A 22,582-nucleotide genomic window follows, 5' to 3' on the forward strand; every position below is an offset into this window, starting at 1 on the left:
GATCCTTACCAGGCAAAATTAATGAAGTACATTGAGAAAATTCAAAGAAGAGCAGCATATTTTGTATTATCGAGAAATAGGGGAGAAAGTGTCATGGACCTGATACGGGATTTGGGGTGAACATAATTAAAACAAATGTGTTTCTCACTGCAGGGATCTTCTCATGAAATTTCAATCACCAAATTTCTCCTCCGGATACGAAAATATTTTGTTGATGCCGACCTACATACAGAGAAATGATCATCATAATAAAATAATAAGGGAAAGAAAGATATAGGTGTTTGCTTTTTCCGTGCACTGTTTGAGAGTGGAATAATACAGAATTATTGAGAAAGTGATTTGATGAATCATGTAAGTGTGATTTGCAGAGTATCAATCTAGATGTAATGAATGAATGAATGAATTGTATAATGACATAATAATTCAAAATTATATTAAGATTCATACGATATTGAGCGGTTAACCATGTTGGTTGTTGCTTAGCTTGCTCTATGCACCTCAGTTGTGCTACTACTATTTTACTGATGTCCTGGCTGTGTCGGTTGTAGAGAGTGTATTTTTAAGATAATCTTTTATTGTGAAGAGATCAGTGCTGGTGGTGAATATCTTATGATGCAGTATACTATCCAAAAAATAACTGTAACAAATCTACAAGTATGCATAAGACTACAGCTGACAAAAAACAGTGTCTTTGCTAACCTTTAGATACACTTACATACGCCATCAAGTGTGGCGCCTGAATTGTAAATCATGCTTTTCTACTTACAAATCTTAATTCAGTATTACAGTAATTTGGGTCCCTAGTACTTTCTGGTTTTTCTAGTTATCTCTCATTCTAGTACTTTATATAACTGACATTTATTATTAATGAAAATGTGCACAATATTAGTAAGAAGAAGACAATAGCTGGTCAGTACTTACCTTCAAGAGTGCCAGTTCTGCCAACAAAACACTTAAAAATAGAAACATGAGTCCTATCTTTTGGAAAATATATTTGCTCATCAGGGAGGAAAGAGGGATATGTTGGTGAGGGCTGGAAAGAAGGACAAGTCGATTAGATCCCAGATTCAGAAAGACCAATCCTTTGTAAGTGAGGACAGGAAGAGTATAGCTTAACGTACAACTGACAATGAGCTCATTAGACACAGAGCACAAGCTTCTGTTTGGGAAGTCTTTAGCTTACATGATTAACAGGAACAACACAAAACCTAAATGTGGATCATCAGACTGGGATTTAACTGCTGTCCTCCCAAACGGCACCGACAGTTGGGTGAAAACATACCAGATTTTTATTGTTTTCATGACATTCTTTCACTCATTTCATCATTCATGTTTTCTAATTTTACCCTCACCATATTCAATGAATTACTGTTCATGATTGTTCCCTATCTCATTATGTAGTCTGCATTTAGAAAACCAATAGGTTCGAACAACAACTTGCTTTGACTCTCATAACAGTTTTTAATAGAGCAATTTGCAGTACCTAAATCCAGTTTACTATAACATTAGAATATTAACTATTATACAGTAGGCATTTAATTTTAATTGAAAATGTAAAGTTGCTCCTCAGCATTGCTATATTAAAATCATGTATTTTAACCAATCTGCAAGGATTAGTTATCAAAACAATGAATGAAGTAGTACACAGTACCCTACTCCATCTTAAAACTGCTTTAGTATTATCATAGCCAAGATAGAGAGACAGCCAACATCCACCCCAGTGGTACATGTTTATATGCCTACTAGCACGACAGATGGTGAAGAAACTGAAAGAATATATGACAAGAAAATTATTCAGATAGTTAAGGGAAGAAAAAATTTAATGGTGATGAGAAACTGGATTTCAGTGCTAATAGAACATGGACCCAGGGAAAGGAATGAAAGGGGAAGCCAACTGGCAGTATTTTGCACAGAGCATAATTGAATCATTGCTAACTCTTGGTTTAAAAATCATGAAAGAAGGTTGTATACATGGAATAGATCTGGAGGAGAAACTAGAAGGTTTCTGATGCTTTATGTAATGGTAAGATAAAGGTTTTTGAAAGCAGATTTTAAACAGTAAAACATTTCCAAGGGCAGATGTAGACTAATGATAATTTATCGGTTATGAACTGCAGATTGCAAGTAAGCAGATAGCAAAAAGGAAGAAAATTGGATTAAGTGAAGACACGGAGGTCATCAAGAATCTCAAAGGCCATCATTACATGATGACTGACTGAAACAGAGGAAAGTAATTGCTGCAAGACGAATTGATAGCTTTGAGAGGTGAAATAGAAGGCACCAGAGAGTGAAAATGGGGAAAAAGGTAGAAATCTTTGGATAACACATGAGATATTGAATGTAACTGACAGGAGGAAATATAGAAAAGGCAGCAAATGAAGGAGGCAAAAGGCAGATGGCAGCTGTACATCTATTTGGACCCATTCCAAGAACTACTAGACGATTCTGTTACATATTCATTGCTGTAGAACTAATTTCGGAATTTGTATCTTTCACTCCGATACGAAAAGCCACTGCTACAACTGTTTCTAACGCTTTTACTAAACATTTTTTGCCTCATGTTGGACATGTTCAGAAAGTAATCTCCGACAATGGACTGCAATTTCGATCAGTAACATGGAACCGCACATTGCAAGCTAGAAATATTATAGCATTTTTATCTCCAGATACCATGCTTCTTCCAGCCCATCAGAGCACATCATGAAAGACATTGGAAAACTTTGTTGTATCTACTGTCAGAAATACGTATCGATTGGGACAAGCACATTTCAGATTTTCTGGACATCATCAGTTCAATAGCAAACGACTCCACCATGCTCTTGCCGCATCTTGTGTTGAAAAATATACGTCCACCTAATAACATTCATGACATTGTTTCTTTTCCTACTACAAGAAGATTACGTCACCATGAAATTATAGACATCACAGATAACAATATAAAGCATGCAGCACAGCGCCGCAAAAGTCAACAAAAACAGGAGAGTAACCTCCAGAAATTTTGCATAGGACAAAAAGTATTGGTACACACTCACTACTTATCCAACAGAGGAAAGTGTCATGCAGTAAATTTGAACTTTTGCATTCTGGACCTTGTAGGATATGTAATCTTCCCCATCCCAGTGTGGTTCACATTAAAACTTTACGAACGAGAAAATCGCGAGGCAATCATCACATTAGCAACATCAAATACTTATAAAATAACTTTTGTTTAGGTTTATTTCAAGTAGCTAGAAGGAATTTTGATGATTACATACCACAACTATTTATTTTTTCGCCTTGTAGCTTTGCATAAACATTTTTTCCTATTTTTCAGCAACTCTGCTAACTACCAAATTTTTTACAGATGTGCGTATTTATATTGCTAGCTTTTATATCCCCCCCACAAACCATGGACCTTGCCGTTGGTGGGGAGGCTTGCGTGCCTCAACGATACAGATGGCCGTACCATAGATGCAACCACAATGGAGGAGTATCTGTTGAGAGGCCAGACAAACGTGTGGTTCCTAAGAGGGGTAACAGCCTTTTCAGTAGTTGCAGGGGCAACTGTCTGGATGATTGACTGATCTGGCCTTGCAACACTAACCAAAATGGCCTTGCTGTTGTGGCAATGCGAACGGCTGAAAGCAAGGGGAAACTACAGCTGTCATTTTTCCCGAGGGCATGCAGCTTTACTGTATGATTAAATGATGATGGCGTCCTCTTGGGTAAAATATTCCGGAGGTAAAATAGTCCCCCATTCGGATCTCCGTGCGGGGACTACTCAACAGTAGCTTTAATAATGAATAGGAAAATAGAAGTGCGGGTCAGCTACCATAAACAGCATAGTGAATGCATTATTGTGGCCAAGATAGACACGAAGCCCATACCTGCCACAATAGTACAAGTGTATATCCCAACCAGCTCTGCAGATGACGAAGAAATTGAAGAAATGTATGATGAAATAAAAGAAATTGTTCAGATAGTGAAGGGAGACGAAAATTTAATAGTCATGGGTGACTGGAATTCGACAGTAGGAAAGGAAGAGAAGGAAACATAGTAGGTGAATATGGATTGAGGCTAAGAAATGAAAGAGGAAGCCGTCTGGTAGAATTTTGCACAGAGCATAACTTAATCATAGCTAACACTTGGTTCAAGAATCATGAAAGAAGGTTGTACACATGGAAGAGCCCTGGAGATACTAGAAGGTTTCAGGCAGATTATATAATGGTAAGGCAGAGATTTAGGAACCAGGTTTTAAATTGTAAGATATTTCCAGGGGCAGATGTGGACTCTGACCATAATCTATTGGTTATGAACTGTAGATTAAAACCGAAGAAACTGCAAAAAGGTGGGAATTTGAGGAGATAGGACCTGGATAAACTGAAAGAACCAGAGGTTGTACAGAGTTTCAGGGAGAGCATAAGGGAACAATTGACAGGAATGGGGGAAAGAAATACAGTAGAAGAAGAATGGGTAGCTTTGAGGGATGAAATAGTGAAGGCAGCAAAGGATCAAGTAGGTAAAAAGACGAGGACTAGTAGAAATCCTTGGGTAACAGAAGAGATACTGAAATTAATTGATGAAAGGAGAAAAAACAAAAATGCAGTAAATGAAGCAGGCAAAAAGGAATACAAACGTCTCAAATATGAGATCGACAGGAAGTGCAAAATGGCTAAGCAGGGATGGCTAGAGGGCAAATGTAAGGATGTAGAGGCTTATCTCATGAGGGGTAAGATAGATACTGCCTACAGGAAAATTAAAGAGACCTTTGGAGAAAAGAGAACCACTTGCATGAATATCAAGAACTCAGATGGAAACCCATTTCTAAGCAAAGAAGGGAAAGCAGAAAGGTGGAAGGACTATATAGAGGGTCTATACAGGGGCGATGTTCTTGAGGACAATATTATGGAAATGGAAGAGGATGTAGATGAAGATGAAATGGGAGATATGATACTGCGTCAAGAGTTCGACAGAGCACTGAAAGACCTGAGTCGAAACAAGGCCCCGGGAGTAGACAACATTCCATTAGAACTACTGATAGCCTTGGGAGAGCCGGTCCTGAGAAAACTCTACCATCTGGTGAGCAAGATGTATGAGACAAGCGAAATACCCTCAGACTTCAAGAAGAATATAGTAAGTCCAATCACAAAGAAAGCAGGTGTGGACAGATGTGAAAATTACTGAACTATCAGTTTAATAAGTCACAGCTGCAAAATACTAACACGAATTCTTTACAGATGAATGGAAAAACTGGTAGAAGCCGACCTCGGGGAAGATCAGTTTGGATTCCGTAGAAATGTTGGAACACGTGAGGTAATACTGACCCTAAGACTTATCTTAGAAGCTAGATTAAGGAAAGGCAAAACTACGTTTTGAGCATTTGTAGACTTAGAGAAAGCTTTTGACAATGTTGACTGGAATACTCTCTTTCAAATTCTGAAGGTGGCAGGGGTAAAATACAGGGAGCGAAAGGCTATTTACAATTTGTACAGAAAGCAGATGGCAGTTATAAGAGTCGGGGGGTATGAAAGGGAAGCAGTGGTTGGGAAGGGAGTGAGACAGGGTTGTAGCCTCACCCTGATGCTATTCAATCTGTATATTGAGCAAGCAGTAAAGGAAACAAAAGAAAAATTCGGAGTAGGTATTAAAATCCATGGAGAAGAAATAAAAGCTTTGAGGTTTGCTGATGACATTGTAATTCTGTCAGAGACAGCAAAGGACTTGGAAGAGCAGTTGAATGGAATGGACAGTGTCTTGAAAGGAGGGTATAAGATGAACATCAACAAAAGCAAAATGAGGATAATGGAATGTAGTCGAATTAAGTCGGGTGATGCTGAGGGAATTAGATTAGGAAATAAGACACTTAAAGTAGTAAAGGAGTTTTGCTATTTGGGGAGCAAACTATCTGATGATGGCCGAAGTAGAGAGGATATAAAATGTAGACTGGCAATGGCAAGGAAAGCGTTTCTGAAGAAGAGAAATTCGTTAACATCGAGTATTGATCTAAGTGTCAGGAAGTCGTTTCTGAAAGTATTTGTATGGAGTGTAGCCATGTATGGAAGTGAAAAGTGTACGATAAATAGTTTAGACAAGAAGAGGATAGAAGCTTTCGAAATGTGGTGCTACAGAAGAATGCTGAAGATTCGATGGGTAGATCACTTAACTAATGAGGAGCTATTGAATAGAATTGGGGAGGAGTTTGTGGCACAACTTGACTAGAAGAAGGGATCAGTTGGTAGGACATGTTCTGTGGCATCAAGGGATCACCAATTTAGTACTGGAGGGCAGCGTGGAGGTTAAAAATCGTAGAGGGAGACCAAGAGATGAATACACTAAGCAGATTTAGAAGGATGTAGGCTGTAATAGGTACTGGGAGATGAAGAAGCTTGCACAGGATAGAGTAGCATGGAGAGCTGCATCAAACCAGTCTCAGGACTGAAGACCACAACAACAGATTTTATATATGCTTATTCTGATTTATATATTTATAATATGATGCAACACAGATCTTTTTACCTGATACATTTTCCATGTTCATCGTACAAATTCTATTGGTACCTAGTTTTCACGTTTCCTCGATTATTCGGCATTTCATTAGGTGGCGACGTGCCTGGCAGGAAGAATCTTGCAGGTCGGTTTTCTTACTGTAAGCTTTGGCCTTGCGCATTTTTCTGTTTCCATACGGGTGTACATGAAAACAACAACTGAAAGAGACAACTTTTATTTTGACATGTGTCCAGCATATCACATTCCTTGGATGGTCTGACCACTGCAAACTGTAACTCATACATTTTTTTATATAATAAGAATTTGTGTTCTTTTTGTATATAGCCTCTATATGTCTTATGTTCATTTATTTCTGATGCTATTGTCTAATGAATTATCATTACATTTTTAGTTAGGTTAATCACTCTTTGCACTTTATAATTTTGCCATGTATCATTTATCCTCAGTCTTGTGCCCTAATTTGCTATATCTCTTTTACTTGATGATGTCACTAGTTTACTTGCTTTCACCTATGTAGATTTAAGAAATCAATGTTCCCTGTAAGACATGTCCAAAATGCACTCATCCATTTTGTATATTTTGCAGAACCAATGTACCAAAGTCTCATTGTATTCAAACAAGACATTATGCTCATAAACAGAAGCACATGAAAGTGCAGGAAATGCAGTACACAGAAAGCAAGACATAAGCAACTTATATGGAATTCTAAACACCTCTGACGCTTCTCACACTCTTTCCTTAGCACACCTTTTATAGACGCTTTCTCTTAGTGTACTAGGTAAATTAGGCAGATTGCCTATAAAGATTTAGGATTAAGGATATTTGTTCCTCTGCATTTTGTCTTAGATGTAAGAGTATTATTGAAATATTTAATGAGTGTTTACGCTCTGAGCAGCACCCATTTTTTTTTTTTTTTTTTTAAATAGTGATGGAACATTGATGTTTAATAAGTGTTCATGCCTTGAGCTGCACTTCCATAATGAGGATTATATTCATATATTGATGATTATTCTTAATGGTATTCTATGATGTTAATATACAGGGTGTCCCAGCTATCTTGTCCACCCAAAATATCTCTGGAACAATAACAGCTATTGGAAAATGACTTTCACCGGTATCAATGTAGGGCTGGGGCCCATGAATGTACATATTTGGAAACATTCTAAAACGAAAGCATATGTGTTTTTTAACACAAACTTATGTTTTTTTAAATGGACCTCCTATATTTTTTCTTCAGCAATCCATAGCATGACAAAGCACATACACAATGGCGTTGATTGCATCGCAATATTCCCATTACATCCCGAGATATTGAGACGCAAAGTTGACGCTTGAAACACCCGACATGCGCTGCTATCGCACGTCCTGAGGCTCAGGCGTGAACCCCATGCTACCCGTAATCACGATGTGATTGACATGTGTAATCACACCTCCATACTTATCAAGAGGTCCGAAACGAATAATACGGTCTGCTGCCATCAACTCTCATAAGCACATAATGGTTTCCCTCTTGCACGTTTTACGTATCTACGTACACAATATGAACCAGTACCGATTGGTGTACACCCGTCACGTTGCCTTATTTATCCTGCACACCCAAAATAAGGTTTATCTAATGCGTTATATGACCCATTGTGCCTGTCGCGTAGGGCCTGTCTCTACCTAGTCAAGTGTCCAACGTAGTTCCCACTACTACCACAGTTACCACTTCGCCTTGTTTATGATTTGCGACCCATGCAAACTCCTGTACTCCACCACCCTCCGAGCATCCCATTTGTTGTTGCTTTGGCGTGCAGTACACTGCTTGCCAGTGTAGTCGTGCATCAGAGTAATCTAGTGACGGCACGGAGGTAGTACACACTGTGAATAAACGTTGTGTTGTGCAACTTATACTGTACAGTATAATGTACACACATGAAGATATGGTAGAAATGCTGCTGATCTATGGAGAATGTACGTTGACGGGAAATACATTATGAGATTGCTTGTTTGTTGATAGTACTGCTAGCGAACATTATGATTATTAAGTTAATATGTCTGTTTTCTACCCTACTCTACCTACGTGTACTGTATCCTGTTGTAGGTGGACGAAATGCTGTTCAGGCAGGACGACTGTACAGAAGACGATTCCCTGACAAGCCATCGCCTTCGCACCGGATGTTTGGTCGTCTCACATCTCGTCTACGTGAAATGGGAAGCTTAAATCCAAGTCCTCGACATTGTCCTAGAACACGCACAGATGAACATGCTGAAGTTGCTGTGCTCACTACCATAGCTGTGAATCCTCAAATCAGCACATGTCAAATTGAACGTGAAGTTGGTGTGTCGAAATCAAGTGCACAGCGTATTCTTAAACGTCATAAATTTCATCCTTACCATGTTTGTTTACACCAGGATCTTCATGGAAATGACTTCTGCAATAGGGTAACATTTTGTTGGTGGGCTCAGCAAAAACTTCTGATTAATCCAAATTTTTTTGCAGATGTTCTCTTTACCGACAAGGCATCATTCTCCAACAAAGGAATTGTCAATATGAGGAATATACATTATTGGTCCGCAGACAATCCAAAATGGCTCCGTCAGGTAGAGCATCAACGTCCGTGAAAAGTTAATGTTTGGTGTGGGATTATTGGAGATACCATTATCGGAACTTTCTTCATAAATGGCATCCAAAATGGCAGACAATACTCCAGATTTATACGACACAATCTTCCTCTTCTCTTGGACACCGTACCTCTGAACCGGAGAATGGTCATGTGGTATCAGCATGACGGATGCCCTGCACATAACGCCTTACGAGCACGACGACTTCTGAACCTTAAGTTCCCTGGTAGGTGGATTGGACGAGGTGGCCCAGTTAGGTGGCCTGCCTGATCTCCGGACCTTACACCGCTGGATTATTTTTTTTTGGGGAGCAGTGAAGGATGCTGTTTACCAACATGAACCAACAACACCAGAGGACATGAAGAAACGCATTAATGATGCTTGTACAGCCATCAAAGAGGAAACAGTAGCACGAAGTAGGGCATCCTTCATCCCCAGAGTGACCCTATGTATGCAAGCCAATGGGCGTCACCTTGAGCATGAGATGTGAACGCTATGTTTAGTATGTACTGCTGGTATCACAGTGGAAGTTTCTACAAAGGGCCATTTTACCCAGTGATGTTAAGAAACATTTGTTTGCAACAATTTGTCATTTAACGCATTAGATAAACATAACATTGATAATTATGTGATAATAAAACTAATTGGTTAAACATGTTTACATTCATCTTCTATGTCCTACCTGAACTTCCCAAATCAAAAAATTTGTACCTAAACAACGGTAAAACTTTTAGTCCACTTGCTCGTTTCACTAAAACCATCAACATGAATTTTACTATTACGAGTGAATGATTAACTGTCACTTGCGCTAGATCTACAGTAAAGTAAAGTTTTCACGTTGAACAGCATTACCTTTTTAGTAACGGATTAACGATAAGCGAAGTTAACTTTGTGACTAACGTTGCGGTACACAGATATGTTACAGAACAGCATCACCCCTAGCCTATGGGATAAATACCTGCTGGAATGTACGACGTTAATGCAGGATGGCAGCAGACCGTATCATTCGTTTCGGACCTCTTGATAAGTATGGAAGTGTGATTACGCATGTCAATCACATTGTGATTACGGGCAGCATGGGGTTCATGCCTGAGCCTCAGGACGTGCGATAGCAGCGCATGTCGGGTGTTTCAAGCGTCAACTTCGCGTCTTAATATCTCGGGATGTAATGGGAATATTGCGATGCAATCAACGCCATTGTGTGTGTGCTTTGTCATGCTATGGATTGCTGAAGAAAAAATATAGGAGGTCCATTTAAAAAAACGTAAGTTTGTGTTAAAAAACATACATGCTTTCGTTTTAGAATGTTTCCAAATATGTACATTCATGGACCCCAGCTCTACATTGATACCGGTGAAAGTCATTTTCCAATAGCTGTTATTGTTCCAGAGATATTTTGGGTGGACAAGATAGCTGGGATACCCTGTATATTTTGTTTGTTTTCTTTCTAGGAAAATCTGTCTTACCTGGTGACACAGAATTGGAGATGTTTGTGGGAGACTGTCACAGAAGCGTTACACCAAAAAACATTTTTTTTTCACCATTCCTTATAAAATTGCATATGATACTGCCTTCTTATGTTAGCTTGCATTGACTGCCTTTTTTCAGGTCACTTTTACAGGTTCCACTATTTCTGCAGTTCGCCCTCAACTTTGTATATTTATCTCTTTATTTACGGTGTAATGTTAAATGTATCTAGTCACTAAGGTATATTGGCCTTAGTACTCGTGTCTTTATGCTTGCATGTACTATAATCACAATTTTTCTTTGATGTGGCCATAGCAGTTCTTGACGCAACACGATTGACTGTTAATCGTTTTCTTTACAGATAAAGCACACTGCCCTTATCAATCATTCCCATATCATTCCCTGTAGATATGCGCATTGTTAGAGATATAGGTCATTTAACAGATAAGTTTTATGATGCCCTGAGGGTGCTACACAACCTATAAATATTGTGTCTTTACTCACATGGTACCATACTTTGATTCTATGTTTCTAGTTGTCTAAAAGGTATTCATACAGGCCATGCAGAGCTGCACTTTTATATAATACTGCTATTTATGCACTTTGTTCTTTTAAAAGTCTTCCGAGTTATGTATTCTTATTATGAATTATGCAAAGGCCTCTGAGTGCCATATAAAGTTATAAGTAAATGATATTTTATGATACTTTCTCAGCTTTGATGTTTATTCTATGTAAAACTAGGCCACCTTGAGCCACAAAAATGTTTCCTGTCACATTTGCTATTAAGATCAGCATTTATTTCATGGAACAACCAGGCCACTATGAGCCTCAAAGAAGATTTTGTCACCTTTTAGTTATTAAGGTCAGCATTTACTTCATATAAAACTAGGCCACTTCAAGCTCCAGTCATTTTTATAGCTACTAAGATCAGCATTTATGTATGTAGAAAGGCCGCTTCGGCCTCTGTTTGATATTTTCTCTGCACTTGTTTTAGTTATTAAGATTTGCATGTATTCCAAGTACAAGGCCATTTGGAGCTGTTCAAGTCTTGATTTTACTGTTACGTTTTCTTAATATTGCGTATATAAGGCCACTGGGAGCCACAGTATAATATTATGAACTAATGATGTTCTCTGTCATGTTAGGTTATTCTATGTCTAATTGGCAGCCTGATGCCACACTTGATGATTTTGTCTTTTTCAGAGTTCACCTTCAGTTCTGCCTATTCACTCTTATGTGAAGCATTGTTGCTTCATCCAGTGTGTAATTTCATTAGGATACTGAACACTTTCCGATCAGATAGATTACTCGATGTTGCCATAGGTAGAAATGGAAATGGTCATATTCCACTACCTTCCATTATCAGTCTCCTACCTCTTTTTATGGTATTAGAGCAATTTACTACTAGTATTAATACTTCAACATAAGTGACTATACATGTTGTTTGGATCTCAGAAGAGTGGAGTGGGTTGGGTTGGGTTGATTTGGAGTAGTAGACCAGGGCGTTGCACATGACCTGTTCATTAGATACAAACTTCAATATCTCAAGAACTGGAGGAGATCTCACTCTGCTCTCAATTTTAAATACAATTTTGATACATTGGCTACATTTCATACAAAGCAATGTATGACCTATAATGAACCAATCACAAGGTCTACACAATGTGTTTTTACTATTACAAACTCTTGAAATTTCATGCAATATGTTACTTAACACTGATACAACATAATATCTATGACAAATAACAAAAAGAAATTCAGACCTCTAACAGAGCAAAGATATCAGGCTGTGAAATACAAAAGAATTAGTTTTCTTAAAACTAAATAGTATGTGTTTCGGAGCAGCTGGCTAGTTCATACAGCTTTTCACTGAGAATATGCATAGATGCTGTGGACACAGCTGATATCATGCTCAGCACATTCTGTGTCTGGCAATGTGGACCTCCACTGTAGCACATGGCAGTTAACACCTGTTTGACATGTAAAAACCGTAATATGGAGCTTTGCCACAGAGTGTTTTGCGCACCGAGGCAACAGAGAGAGTAGAAGGTCAAATAAATTTACTGATAAGCATTGTGTCAGCTTTAGTTTAGAGATGATAGAAGAGGCTGAGGAGTAAAGATGGTTTAAAGAGGAAGTAATATGTCGTAATGTGTGAGTAAATAGCTCGATGTTATGTTAAATTTAGTACATTTGTTTCTTGAATTTTTACAATGTATGTAGCAACTTCCATGGGTGGACAAGGAGTAAAACTGCTAGAATACCACTGACAGGGGTGGGGTGGGGTGGGGTGGGGTGGGGGGGTGGGGGGAACAGAGAGAGAGACAGAGAGAGAGAGAGAGAGAGAGAGAGAGAGAGAGAGAGAGAGAGAGATCATCAATTATCATCAGTATTAGGAAAAGGATAGATTGCTATTCACCGTAAAGATGATCCATTGGGTTATAAACAAGCAGAACAAAAAGACTTTTCGTTGTGCCTGTCTGCAACTGAATACCAAGCGAGGTGGCGCAGTGGTATTCGGGAGGACGATGGCTCAGTCCCCGTCCGGCCATCCTGATTTAGGTTTTCGTGATTTCCCCACATTGCTTCAGGCAAATGCCAGGATGGTTCCTTTGAAAGGGCATGGCCGATTTCCTTCCCTAATCTGATGAGACCGATGCAACTCAATGTGTCATCTTTACAGTGAGTAGCAATCTACCCTTTTCCTAATATTGTTATAGTGCGTATCTATTTTGTTACTGAGTGGTCACCATATAGTTAATGAGAGCCATAAAGGGAGCTGGATGCTGCTGGAAGCAGTCTTCATCGAATTTTTCTCAGTACACCTCTTCGAGCATGGGAACCATCAGTATGCATCAACTTTTCATAATTAAATATGTAAAGTAATCATAATTTTGTAGTTAAAAGACAAATGACACTTGTGAAAGCCACCAGGTAACACACCACATTTGCTGCTGGCACTCTGCAGCTTTTTGGCAGAGTGCTATCATGAACCACCTGTCACTCTAAAGTAATGAAAGCACCAAACTGTAAAATTGTGGCCAAATGCAACATTGACAATACAGCTGTGCAGGCTGTAACTCCCTTGACAAAGCATTCAATCCTGCAAACCTCCAGCAATAGTATCTGCCAGTCCCTATACTGTACTTGCCTCTGTGCTCTCTCTCCATCCCTTGCCCAAACCTATAACTCCCCTCCCTCTCCCCACCACCATGCTGTTTCCGTGTTAACCCTCCTAGGTGTATTTTATATTTTAGGCTCAGTTTACACTTTGTTTAGGACTATTTCTTTCACACTGAATGCTCTAAACTACTCCTACACTTTCCTTGGCAGAAAAATCATAACTTGGAAATTATTAGAGACAGGATCGTGTTGTTTTGTAAAATGTTTAGCAGCTCTCAATTTTTCCCCTTTGTCCTTTGTTGCAGATTCAAAAACTGTAACGAGATAGACACTGTCAAAGATCTTCCTCAAAGTGGATGTCCGCATGTGTGTCTCAAGAGCACGCTGCAATTTAGTGTGGCCCCCCAGGAGCCAATTCGTTGTGCATCAAGTGGATTGCAGAAAGCAATATCAATTGTCCATAAGGTGTTACATAAGCAGTTACATCATTTTACATACAAAGTGCCAATGGTCCAAGCATTTCAGTCAAATGATCATCATCAACAGATGCTGACAACTTGAGAAAGTGTCAGTTTTCAGATGAAGCAATGTTTCACATTTCTGGACATGTGAATCGCAACAACATTAGAATTTGGGATTTTCCACACGACACACACAAGAACACATCCACAATAATTCAAACACCAATGTTTTGTGTGAGCTGATGCTGATGGGGTGATAGGTCTGTTTTTCTTTGCATAGAAGACCACAATGAAAAATATTTACCTGGACATCCTCGAACATTTCCTGTTACTAAAGATCGAAGAGCTGCAGCCTCGACCATCTTCCAACATGATGGTGCATCCCACCATTGGAGTCTGAATGCGTGGAATGTGCCGGATGACTTTTCCTGAGAGGTGGGTAGTTTGTGATGGCCCCATGACATAGCCCCCACACTCTCCCAATGTCATGCCATTATACTTCTTTTTGTGGAGTTGAGTCAAGGTTTGTGTGTACACCAGTCATGATATTGCTACCCTTCCTGCACAAGTCAGTCAATGCAACTATCAGAACTGTTGATGCTGCAATGTTGACCCACACATTGACAGAATTTGAATATGTTCTATGACTGATGAGTGGGGCACATGTTGAAATTCTGGTGTAATAAGTAAATAAAGATCTTGAGAGCTGCTAAACATTTTATAGCGAACTGGCCTTAAGATGAAGGAGAAGGCAACACACACACACACACACACACACACACACACACACACACACACGCACACACACAGAGAGAGAGAGAGAGAGAGAGAGAGAGAGAGAGAGACGTGGACACTCTGCGTCAGATATACTGGCAGCATTCTTGTAGATTTATTAGGAGCTCCATATTGCTTGTAGTCATTCAGCAAAACTGAAATCTAATCCATTATCAACTCATTATGTTTGAACTGAATTGATTAAACACTGGAACATTTGTCATGATACTGTCTTATAATACGTACAACATGAGGTTGGAGAAAACGTAATTATCTACTACAGGAAAATATTAGTTGAATAAGACAAAAACTATTCATTTTATTCAGTTATGTGTGTACCATAACCGTGCTTTATTATAACAGTATTAATCTTCAATTTACACAACAATTATCTACAAAGTTCAGAATCTTTGATACAATGCCAAAAAGGGTACTGAGAAAGTATCTTGTGGAGAAGAATGCCATTCAAGTCAATTATACACTCAAAATAAAACTTCATTTATTTCATTTGTCAATGGCATTGTTTGGTTTCTTTTCCTTTCTTTTACAGCATACAGGTTTTTCAGTTTGTAAATTCTGTATGTACACATACACTAAAATGAAAAATGATATTTAAGGATTACTTGCACTTAACCTCTGGATGTATAAACTAATACTGTATTATGGAGATTTATATCCAATATGGACTTAAATATAAACATGAGAGAAGTTAGCTGGAATACATTTATGGAATGTGTTTGTGTACGAAATCAGAACACCTCGATATGTAAAGTAAAATCAAGTTTACATGACAGTAACTTAACGTTACAAGAGTAGTGATAAGCATTTTACAAAACCACATTTGCTCTTCAATCTAAATGAATTTTGATTAAGTGATCACTGAGACTATATTAGCATTCGAAGATATAGGTAAGCACATACAAATGTGGACAGCCCGTCATTCCCTGTGACTACATAGCACAGCATTTATTCCCACACTTATTTCTAATAAGGCAATTGGAATGTACATTTCTAAATCTTTCAAAAATTGCTACCAGTTTTATCATTATTAACTTATCCTTCAAGGCGGGAAGTATGGCAGTGACCTAACTATACACTCGCCAGTTGCAATCACACAGATAAAACAATATTGCTCTGCCATCAGTTTATTTTAACTAACAAGGGAAGGCCACAACACTGGAATCACAGATTTAGTTCAAACTTTTTACACCTTTACGAGGATATTAAAACTGTGCAAGTAATTAGGTGCACTACTCTGGAAATTCTGTGAAAATAACAAGAGACATTTTACGTGTCTATTACATAAGTGATGTATCGGTGCGAAGGTGCCAGTCATAAAATGTCACTGTGGTCAAGCAATTAGTGTTCGCGAGTGGGAAGTGAGTTGAGGAGGAGGCGGCAGTTCAAATCTCTGTAGCATTTACTTGCTAATCTATATTTTTTCACCACTTATCACATTATTTAATTTACATGATATTTGAGAGGTAATATAATGAGAAAAACCCACATGCATTTTTATAAAGTTGTATTGAATTTCATGTTATTTAACTATTTACTATTTGTAATTAAATTTTTGAGGATGAGAGACAGGGTTGGAAAGCCCAAGTCAAACCTCAATAAATAATGATGCAATTGAAGTTATTCACCATCGGTAATATAGTGAGTCATAATGTGCCAGACCATAAGAGTAATGTACAATTACGCGTCAGATGTGCTTGCGACATCACACGATGCTGGATGATATTTGTCATAGACATGGAAAACATAAATTGAAACTTCATACATACAAACACAAGTGATCTTTCATTGTATTATCTCTCAAACATCATGTAAACTAAATATATGACCAGTGATGAAAAAAATACATTTTTTGCCTGATAGAAGTTCGTCTTACGCTGCTTGAGCACTAACCAGTTGACCACGCACAGGTACATACGCCACATAATAGACGCATAAAACTTCTTTTGCGAGTTTTTTTCAAAACTGCCATAGTGCACCTTACTACTTGCGCATTATGTTATTTTAATGGCCTACTAAAGGCACACAAAGTTTCAAGTAAATCTGTGATCCCCAACGTCATGGCCTCCTCTTGTAAGTGTAGGGATTTCTGTGCTGACACAGTTAAGATCTTTGTAAATTAATTTCAGGCTGTCTCTCATAACAGAACAGTTTGAAACTCATAAGATGATACCGAGAGGTAGGACTCTGGTTCAAAGGTAGCATTAAAGACACCAGATTCATAGTCTGTTTTGAGTGTTCATGTCTGTTTTAAACACAATAAAGATTAACTGTTAATAATTCCGAAAATTTCAGTAAATTTTTATAAATAGTCCTGATGCTAGAGCAATTGCAATTACATGTTAAACTCCTGTACACGATGGCTGCGAAAATTACTGCCAGTATGCTAGTCACAAACTTGGAAACTATAGGGTTCAAATATTAACAATCCTATTACACATCATCTTTGACAATTTTTACTACTGCAGAGATGAATGTTTACTATACCAAAACGTGATAAAAACATGGTTCCCCGTCATGGGAAAAGAAGAGAAAAACCACATTCACTTACTTTATACAGATTACATTATGATAATAGTTTGGACTACCTTTGACTGGCAATATTCTGAATTTTTTATTAATCATAGCTCATACCATTACTTTTGCACTGAATGGAATCACTGACATATCCTTGTTTTAACTTCCTTGCTACTCAATCTTTAAATGTGTGGTAATTAGTTTAGAAGCCTCAACCAGTACTAAAGCAGCTGAAATATGTTATTTACGGGAACAAATTACTCAACAGAGAACTATGGGCACGATGTTCATTCCCATTAACACAAAGGAGGGGAAAAAATACAAGTGTAACAGAAAATTTGACCAGAAGCAAATGTTAGTGTGTTCTTGAAGAGTTACTCGAGAATTGTGCGTGTAATGCAGTGCCCACTCAAATATTCCCTCGGGTAACTCCATGAAATATATTACACTTGATGACCTCCCCATTAAAACACAACATAAAAGTTGGAATGTTCATTAACACAGAGACTTATGAACTAAGAGTCTTGCTTTTCTCTGCTACAATGGTTACCACCATTCAAAAGTTGCCTTGTTGAGCTGCTGGAACTGTAGCTGTCACCACTGGATCTGTGACTCAGGTGACTGATAGGCGTACCAGGAAGTGAAATACCAATGCCTGTCCAACGTCCAGGTGTGCTCTCTACAGATGATATTACATCAGAGTTTGTCAGTGGTCGTTCCTAGTCACAGAAAATAACAAAAAAGTACTTTCAATATGTTTTTGTGAACATCAATGTGATGGCTGTAATTTTTTTGTTGATATTTTATAATTCAGTAATAAGTGGAATGAAGAATGAATGACTAGACTATTATTACGATTTATGAAATGTGTAACAGTTCAGATTTACACCAGAAACTTCACAGTAAAATGTCATAAGCGTAACAGCAGGAAAAAAGTGTAGATTATACCCAACTTCCCATATGTATGCACAGCCTTCAGATTCAAATGGCTCTGAGCACTATGGGACTCAACTGCTTAGGTCATTAGTCCCCTAGAACTTAGAACTAGTTAAACCTAACTAACCTAAGGACATCACACACATCCATGCCCGAGGCAGGATTCGAACCTGCGACCGTAGCGGTCTCGCGGATCCAGACTGCAGCGCCAGAACCGCGCGGCCACTTCGGCCGGCACAGCCTTCAGACTACTCAATCTAACAATTAATGATACCCCAAAGTAATTAAAAAATGAATGTCGGATAGCTTCATCTGAACAAATGTGACAACAGGCAGAGTTGTTTGAGACAATGCTATTGTAAACTTAAACTGTACTAACAGGGTCATAATTTATCAAGAGCATAACGACAAACAGAACTAAAATGAACACTATGGAATTGGTATACATTGTAGAAACTAATTCCGTAGCATCATTTTAGTGCCTTAAGAATGAAAGCAGCATAGAACTTTACAAAACTTGAAGTTCCATAGAGCACCTTTACAAGCTACAAAAAAGCATATAACTCCACTTGTGTTCTCTATAAGCAAATTTGCAATATTATATTTCCACCTGTATACATATCTTACATTTCTAACAATGGGAAATCCAGGATGGAATGCTGACAATATTATGAAAATGATAGATCGTTATTCACCATATAGGGAGGTGCCGAGTCGGAGACAGGCACAATAAAAAACTGTCAAAGAAGTAAGCTTTCGGCCAAAATAGCCAAATGCACACGTGTGTGTGTGTGTGTGTGTGTGTGTGTGTGTGTGTGTGTGTGTGTGTGTGCGTGCGTGTGCGAGTTGTGTTTGCATGAGGAGTGTATATGTGTATCTCTATGGTGTCTAATTCTGATGAAGGCCTTTTCGGCCGAAAGCTTACTTATTTGACTGCCTTTCCCTTTCTGCAAATTCAGCTCTGCTGTATGGTAACAATATATCCTTATCATAATCATATCTCACAAATCTCCATTATGCACCAAGAACATTTACACTGTCATTTTATTTTCAAATACAAACATATCAATATTACAGCAGCATATGCAAATGATGAAGCTTCATGAGAGCACAATCGATTAATGACAGCAATAAGCAAGATTGCACACTAAAATGTGAGGTTTCAGAAGTACAGATTTCTATCTCAAGAGGCAATATGAAAGCTAGGAAGCCAAAAGAGCTGAATGGTTGTGAAGAGAAAGCAAAATGATTAATGCAGGTAATCAAAAAGAGGTACCTCCAGAATGATCATATTAGGTTTGACAGTGCTGGATATAACCTTATATGGCAAGAGGTGGGAACACATAACGAACCCAGAAAGAAACCTTGTTAAACACTATCATTTTGGTGAACCGTATGTTATGGTGTGGTGGGGCATTATGTTGTATGGAACTACTGATCTCGAAATCTTTGAACACAGTACACTCACTGGTCAAAGTTACTGTGACACTGTATTATTTCCCCAACTGCATCTTTTCAGGGGTGCATTCCGCCCTGACTTCATTTTTATGGATGACAAAGCATTACAGCATTGACCAGTGCAGGTGGAGGAGCTCTTGAAATGAGAGGATATTCAGGAAATGGTCTGGTCCGCCCATTCCCCAGACTTAAATTCCATCAAGCGCAAGAGAGCTGCACTGGGGAGACAATTGTATCATGTACACACACATGCACCACTGATCATCCAGCAGTTATCAACAATGCTGGTGGAGGAATGGAACAACCTGCCATACGAACTCCTTATCAACCTTATGGCCAGCATGGGAGCAAGTTGCAGAGGATGCATCACACAATCTATAAGGAAACATGTCCTACCTTTTGTAATGTCCAGAGGACCATCATAAAATGTGGTGACTTAAGTGTAATAATTCTCTTTGAATAAAGGTGTCATTTATGTTCATCTCACACCATATTTCTTTCAGTTACCTTCTGCAATACACTGTAGAAGTTCTTTCTATGTATGATACAAGTTTAATCAAGCTATGTTACTTGGCAGTAACACATAATGTGAAATTTACTTTCATCATCCTTAAGTTTTACACACACTAGTATTATTTGAGTCTTGTTGGGATGTTTTGTGATAGTGATTTTCTTCTAACTTTCTAAACGGCACTATAATGGAATCTTTCAAACAATTGCTTGATGCATTCCAAGTGAAATCTTGCAACAATTTTTACTTTGGGTGAGTAAGTACAGGCTAACCAAGATAAAGATTTGTATACCCAAGGCATGAAAATGAAACTTAGTTGTACCACTTCACTTCAAAACATCACCTTTAAACCCTAGTTATCAGTTAACTGTTGCTGCAGTCTCATGAAAAAAGAAATCGCTGTCCATTCTCAGGTCTACTATTGCATACCACCAAATATTTGGTCAATACATTGGTTAGATAGTGACGGAAGTGTATGCCTAATCAAGTGAATATGTTAGGGGCAATGAAACATATAGGGTTGAAAGAGGATGCACACAGAAGAAAGGAAAGATACGGATTAAAGAAACAATACCTCTAATGGCATATTTTAATAGAAAATGTCTAGTTGCATGCCTACTTTGTTTACCACAACTGTTGAGCCCAACTTTGTTTTTGCTTGTTGCCTGAAGGTTGATGTATTTACAAAAAAGGACATAATGAGTAATATCTCGTGCATCATCTACTGCTGACATCTGTCTGGTCACTTCGATAGCAATTATATTTCATCAACATTTTTTACACAAATATTCTTGCCAACATGTAATCAAATTACAGTTCATGAAAAAGAACTTGTATAAGTATTTTACCACGTTATTACAAGTTTTACACACCATGAAAAGCAAACGAGTGGTCATGTGTTCCATATTTACAAAAGAAGAAAAGCAGATAAGTCGGATCTGAAAACATGTGCTTTTCACAACCTGTTACATCCAAACATAGAGTAATACCGGTTTTTAGAAAGTGTCCACTTTATATCGTTACTCACATACTCCTATGAAAATTCATAAAATTAAGCTAGACAGCAAATAGTTGGTACATGTTGGGAACACTGCAGAGGTCTGAAAACTTTTTCCTACTACTAGTGCTAGCTACTTTCCAATGTTCAGGTAAATGACTTCAGGAACTCTAATCATCATTCACAAAGGAAACATTGGATACGTAAGAAATTCGGTGATTCATAGTTTTTACCAGAGTCATAACACTAAAATTCTTTAACACTACTTTATCAGTAACAAGGAGAGGCCAGATCCTGCAACCTACTGATTTCAGCTAGCTTTGGTATTACTAGCCACAGGCACTCTAAAATAACTCCTCTGAAAGGGTTGGGGTCAATAGGTTTCCATAATAGGAGAGTAATTACGTTAGTGTAAGTGTTAGTGTCATGTGAAATAAGGTAAATTGGTGTAAAAATGTATTTTTCATATTGCATCTACAGTTGTAATTTTAGATGTACATTTACACATGATACTCGTACAAAAAGTCTAACATAAATTTCTTTTTCATTTGCTTCATTGTATTTAGCCTTGAAATCAATCATCTATGTGTTGTGCAGATGTTGCTGCATATTAGCTAAACAGGGAGCGTTTTGCGAAAAGTGTAAGTTGCGGTTTCACTGAGGTGATTGCAGAGGGGAAAGAGAATGGGGTAATCAGTGTCACTCTTCCGTGGAATTGTAGGTTAGGCCAGAAATACCAGAAAATCAAGAAACAGGAGGCGAAGATTTGTGCCCTTCAGGCAGAGTTGGAAATTGCAAAAACTGTAGTATGCAGAGGCAAGGGGAAAGAAAAAGGTTCCAAGCAAAGGGCGTTCAGGGAAAAATTCTGAGAACAAATTTGAAATTCAGTTTATCAATACATTTTGCTTGCTACTATATGTAGAATAAGCTAAGGTGCAGCAGATAATGGTAAGGAACTTACAGATACGTTGGGTGGAAAAACAGAATAGAAGATGAATAGTTCTGCTGCTAGGTAGCAGTTGTGGGAGGTGTGTAGGCCAGCAGCTACAGAAAAACTTTTCTTCCACATACCAGGGCACAAGTTTTGTGAAACCAAGTGCTAGTCTTGGCCATGTAACAGAATACTTAGAGCCAATGCATAAGGATTTTCACAAAGAAGATCAGGAGTTGCTAGATGGGGGAGCTGGAAACAGCCTGACTAAGAATGAAAAATACAGTATTAGGGTTGAT

General features: G+C 38.3%; 1 protein-coding gene across 4 annotated transcripts in view; it reads right to left on the reverse strand.

Annotated features, from left to right (window-relative positions):
* Window positions 1-15,228: 15,228 nt before the first annotated feature.
* LOC126470208 (probable E3 ubiquitin-protein ligase MGRN1) overlaps window positions 15,229-22,582 on the reverse strand; it is a 167,535-nt gene continuing 160,181 nt past the window's right edge. The window contains exon 13 of one of the 4 annotated variants that reach the window (XM_050097886.1): window positions 15,229-18,169. In XM_050097886.1, the coding sequence (XP_049953843.1) occupies window positions 17,966-18,169 (204 nt within the window). In that variant the 3' untranslated portion in view covers window positions 15,229-17,965. The remainder of the gene's footprint in view (window positions 18,170-22,582) is intronic. The other 3 variants (XM_050097910.1, XM_050097894.1, XM_050097903.1) reach the window with 3 other exon arrangements.

Source organism: Schistocerca serialis, chromosome 1 (assembly GCF_023864345.2).
Source record: "Schistocerca serialis cubense isolate TAMUIC-IGC-003099 chromosome 1, iqSchSeri2.2, whole genome shotgun sequence".
Classification (NCBI taxonomy): Eukaryota; Metazoa; Arthropoda; class Insecta; order Orthoptera; family Acrididae; genus Schistocerca; species Schistocerca serialis.